Raw genomic sequence first — 5,244 nt, forward strand, 5'->3', positions numbered from 1 at the left:
CCTCTCCAAAACCACTTGTCTTTCTGGACTGAACTGAACTTTGGCATTGACCCAGAAATAGAAATGGTAAAATGTTTTTAAGTGTTTAATACATAGGGAGAAAAAAAATCTTTGATTTATTTTTGTTGTTGTTTTGTGTTTTTCGTTTGTTTTTTGGTTTTTTTTGGTTTTTTTGTTTTGTTTTTTTGTTTTGAGAGGAGGCTCACTCTGTCACCCAGGCTGGAGTGCAGTGGCGCGATCTCGGGTCACTGCAACCTCTGCCTCCCAGGTTCAAGTGATTCTCCTGCCTCATCCTCCCGGGTAGCTGGGACTACAGGTGCCTGCCACCACGCCTGGCTAATTTTTTGTATTTTTAGTAAAGATGGGGTTTCACCGTGTGGGCCAGGATGGTCTACAATCTCCTGACCTTGTGATCCGCCCGCCTCAGCCTCACAAAGTGCTGGGATTACAGGCATGAGCCACTGCGCCCGGCCAAAAACACATATTTAAAAGAGAAATCAAACCGGACGCCTTGGCGCAGGCCTGCAATCCCAGCACTTCGTGAGGCAGAGCGGGAGGACAGCTTGAGCCCAGGAGGTTGAGACCAGCCTGGCCAACATGGCGAAACCCAGTCTCTAATAAAAATGCAAAAATTAGCCGGGCGTGGTGGCATGGCACCTATAGTCTCAGCTACTCAGGAGGCTGATGTGGGAAGATTGCTTGAGGCTAAATTAATCCTGATCTTGCCACTCACTGTGCTCCAGCCCAGGCAACTAATCCTGATCTTGCCACTCACTGTGCTCCAGCCCAGGCAACAACGAGACCCTGTCTCGTTAAAAAAAGAAAGAAAAGAAACCAGGACATTGAAATTAGAGCTCTGACATTTTAGATAGCTTTCTATATCCACAGTAAGCTGACTAGTTCAATCCAGAAGGTACTGTGGATAACTTGGACATAATTGTCATCTTTCATAGTTAGAGATTTTGAAAGAAAATATAACTTAAGCAATCTTTCAGCTTCTTGGAGGTTGGGAGAGGAGATCCCAAAAGAACACTCAAAATAATGAAACTCTCCCCAGCTGTTTACACCTATGTAGAACCTAAATTTATTAATTCAATAATGATTTCATGTGCTTATTGTCAAAAAAAAATTTTTAAGTGGGACACTCATTAAAGCAGTAAATTAGATTTTATTTAATGAAAACTATTGCAGTAGGGAAGTGGGTCCAGCTTGAACTGAACACAACTTTGCTGAAACAAAAGATCGGAGACTTTTTAAGAGGCTGTGGTGTGCTAAGGGAAAGGCACTGAGGAGTGTGAAGAGGTGGTTGGTCCTGCGACTAGGCCACCTGGGTGTGTTAATCCATGCTTATCCAGGGGAGACACATAATTCTTCTGTTTTCATGACAAGCAGTGGTGTAAGAGAGCAAGGTAGCCATAGGGACTGGGAATGAGAATGAGAAGCACCCCCTTGAATGTTTGCAGTTGAAGAGACAAACCCCCAGGTCCTTGAGAAGACAGTTCCTGGTGGTCATGTGTCCGGAATTGGTTCCTTCCAGTGGATTCTTGGTCTCGCTAACTTCAAGAATGAAGCCTCGGACCTTCGCAGTGAGTGTTACAGCTCTTAGAGGGGGCATAGACCCAAAGAGTGAGCAGCAGCAAGATTTATTGTGAAGAGCGAAAGAACAAAGCTTCCACAGTATGGAAGGGGACCCAGGTTGCCGCTGCTCGCTGGGGGGGTGGCCAGCTTTTATTGCCTTATTTGTGTCCCCCCCCACATCCTGTTGATTGGTCCATTTTACAGAGTGCTGATTGGTGCGTTTACAATCCTTTGGCTAGACACAGAGTGCTGATTGGTGCATTTTTACAGAGTGCTGATTGGTGCATTTACAGTCCTTTAGCTAGGCACAGAGTGCTGATTGGTGCATTTTTACAGAGTGCTGATTGGTGCATTTACAGTCCTTTAGCTAGACACAGAGTGCTGATTGGTGCATTTTTACAGAGTGCTGATTGGTGCATTTACAATCCTCTAGCTAGACACAGAGCGCTGATTGGTGCGTTTTTGCAGAGTGCTGATTGGTGCATTTACAATCCTCTAGCTAGACACAGAGCACTGATTGGTGCGTTTTTGCAGAGTGTAATTGGTGCATTTACAGTCCTCTAGCTAGACACAGAGCACTGATTGGCACATTTTTACAGAGTGCTGATTGGTGCATTTACAATCCTCTAGCTAGACACAGAGCGCTGATTGGTGCTTTTACAGTTCTCTAGCTAGACAGACAAGTTCTTCAAGTCCCCACTCAACCCAGGAAGCCTAGCTGGCTTCACCTCTCAATCCCGCCTCTAAACAGGACACCCCAACTGCTGTTGGGAATTGGGCGATGACCGATCTAGCTACTTCCTGCTGGATGGGGTGAAGAAGGAGCCCTACAGTTGTAGTGTCCTCCAGAGGGGAACTCTTTAGGCCAGTCAAAGGGCCAGCGGGTTGGTCCAGGGCTCCTCAGTAGAAGTTGTTAGTTGAGCTCATTTGGGGTTCCATTTGTAAGACCATCTGTAGCTTGATGGCCTGGATCTTAGAGGAAACAACTTTGACAAGGAGGTTAAAAATACAGGGCCCGAAGGCGAGTAATCGCAAGATGGCTGTCATGGGAACTAGAAAGGGGAGAAGCCATATCGCTCAACTCCAGAGGTTGATATAAGCATTTGAAAGGCATTGTCTGATTTCAGAAGCCTTTTTCTGTAAATGCCAAGTGGCATCTCATACTATACCTGACTGGTTAGTGTAAAAACAACACTGTTCCCCTAAGAAGGTGCAAAGTCCTCCTTTGTCATCAGTGAGGAGGTCTAGGCCTTGGCAGTTTTGGAGAGTCACTGCTGCCAAAGAGTCTATTAGGGATTGTAGAATAAGGATAGATTTTGTTATTTCTTGCAAACTGTCTGAGAAATCCTTTGAGAGTGTGTGGTAGTAGGATAATACATGTTACACTGTTAACTTTTAGCAAACTTTACTTTTGTTGAAAACCTTGTAGGTTTGGGATTTCAATTATTCTTTGCATTAATAAGACCCCGTTCAGTCCATATTAACTTAGAATTGGTATAGATGGCTCCTTCCTGATTCTGTGAGTACTTTAAGGTTTGGCTGAGTGCAAACAGCTCAAGCACATTTCAACAGACCAATTATTAGGCAATTTTCCTAACTCTGCTTATTCAAGAGTTTCCTTATCATTTACTGAATACTCATTATGTCTTTCTCCCTTAATCACTGGGGAGGAACCATCTATCAGTCCTGTCCTGAAGGGAGTTCCCCCTAGCTCTGGTCGGACCTTTGTATGGTAATTAATATTAGGTCCCCTGTTAGGAAACCTGCTAGGTTAAGGATTTTTGATAGGAAGGCTATGGGTTGTCAGTGGCCTCAGTGCTTTCAGGCTGTGCCTTTGTTTACACTGACAACCAGGTGGTGTTGAAGTGTTATAGAGTCACAGAAAAGACCTTCAATTATCAATTATAGGTTTTAAATTTCCTCTGACTTTTAAAGGAATAGGGTACACTGTTTTTTCTTTACTATGTTTCTCTCTTTCTCTTTGACTTTCTCTTTCTCTCTTTGACTCTTTCTTTGTCTCTGTCTCTCCTCTCTGTCTCTTTGACTTTCTGTCTTTCTCCATCTTTCCTTCTCTCCTTTTCTCTCTCTCTCTCTCTCCCCCTCTCTCTCTCTTTCTTTCCTGCTCTCTGCTGGTCTTTCCCTGCTTCTGCCAGCTGCTTATGCTGCTGTTCTCCCCTCTCCTTCCCCTTTTTGATGTCTTTGGCAGTGTAAGACTGCCATCTCCTTGGGTTTTTGCACTGCATGCAACAACTCCATGATTTCCTTGTGGTATTTAATGAGGGTTCCTCCAGAGGTTAGGAACTCCCTTTCTTTCCATATTGCAGCATGGGCATGTAGGATTAGGTAAGCATACTTGCTATCTGTATACACACTTATTCTTTTTCCCTTTCTAAGGCTCAGGTAAGTGCCACCAGTTCTGCTAACTGGGTGCTAGTCCCTGGGGGAAGAGGCTTACTTTCAAGTACTGTTACATCACTAACTATGGCATAACCTGCCCTTCATATCCCATTCTCCACAGATGAACTTCCATCAGTGCATAGGTTAAGGTCAGGATTAGCTAAGGGGACTTCTAAGAGATCCTCTCGGGCGGCGTAAGTCTGGACTATAATTTGTTGGCAGTCATGCTTGATTGGTTCTCCATCCTCTGGGAGAAAAGTGACAGGATTGAGGGCCGCACATGTGCATATTTGAAGCACCAGTCCCTCAAGGAGTAGCACCTGGTATCTGAGCAGGTGGTTGTCTGATAGCCATAAACTTCCTTTGGCACCTAGTATGCCATTTACATCATGAGTAGTCCAGACAGTGAGATCCTTTTCTTGTATTATTTTGATAGCCTCTGACAGTAAGATGGCCACCACTGCAACTACCTGTAAACAGTTAGGCCAGGCTTTTGCAACTGTATCAGTTTCCTTACTTAGGTATGCCACTGGTTGTGGGGTTGTCCCACTAGTGTGAGTAAGGACTCCAAGAGATATTCCTGCTCTCTCTGTAATGTATAAAGAGAAGTTTTGTCCTGTGGGAAGGCTTAAGGCTAGAGCTTGTACTAGGGCCTGCTTTAAGGTTTTGAAGGTTGTTTCTGCCTCTGGTTCCCATTCTACTAGATGAGTATTTGCCGCTGGGTCTCCTTGATTAGAGTATAGAGGGGTCTGGTCATCTCGCTGTATCCAGGGATCCATAGTCGGCAAAAACCGGTGATTCCAAGGAACCCCTGTAACTGTTTTAATGTCTTAGGGCAAGAATAAGCCAGTATAGGCTGTATTCGTTCCTTGCTGAGGGCCCTGGTTCCTCTGGCTAAAATTAGGTCTAGATATTTGACTTGTTATAGGCAGAGCTGGGCCTTTGATTTAGATGCCTTGTACCCTTGATTAGCTGGAAAGTTCAAGAGATCTAGAGTGGCCTGCTGGTATGAGGCTTCCAAACTGGTAACCAAAAGTAAATCATCCACATACTGAAAGACTAGAGTGCCTGGACTTGAGAAGTGGCCTAGATCTTGGGCCAGTTCCTGACCAAACAGATGAGGGCTATCCCTAAACCCCTGGGACAAGACTGTCCACATAAACTGGGATGTGTGGTCTGTAGGATCCTCAAAGGCAAAGAGAAACTGGCAGTCAGAGTGCAGGGGAATACAGAAGAAGGCATCCTTGAGGTCCAGAACAGTGAACCATT

The 5,244-nt window shown here is 44.9% G+C and overlaps 1 protein-coding gene across 1 annotated transcript in view; it reads left to right on the forward strand.

Annotated features, from left to right (window-relative positions):
* Positions 1 to 5,244, forward strand: part of MCMBP (minichromosome maintenance complex binding protein) — a 69,459-nt gene that overhangs the window by 1,833 nt on the left and 62,382 nt on the right. The window contains exon 2 of the mRNA XM_012001080.1: positions 1,393 to 1,586. Within this exon, the coding sequence (XP_011856470.1) occupies positions 1,454 to 1,586 (133 nt within the window). The 5' untranslated portion in view covers positions 1,393 to 1,453. The remainder of the gene's footprint in view (positions 1 to 1,392; positions 1,587 to 5,244) is intronic.

Source organism: Mandrillus leucophaeus, unplaced genomic scaffold (genome assembly GCF_000951045.1).
Source record: "Mandrillus leucophaeus isolate KB7577 unplaced genomic scaffold, Mleu.le_1.0 Scaffold65, whole genome shotgun sequence".
In the NCBI taxonomy this organism is placed as follows: domain Eukaryota; kingdom Metazoa; phylum Chordata; class Mammalia; order Primates; family Cercopithecidae; genus Mandrillus; species Mandrillus leucophaeus.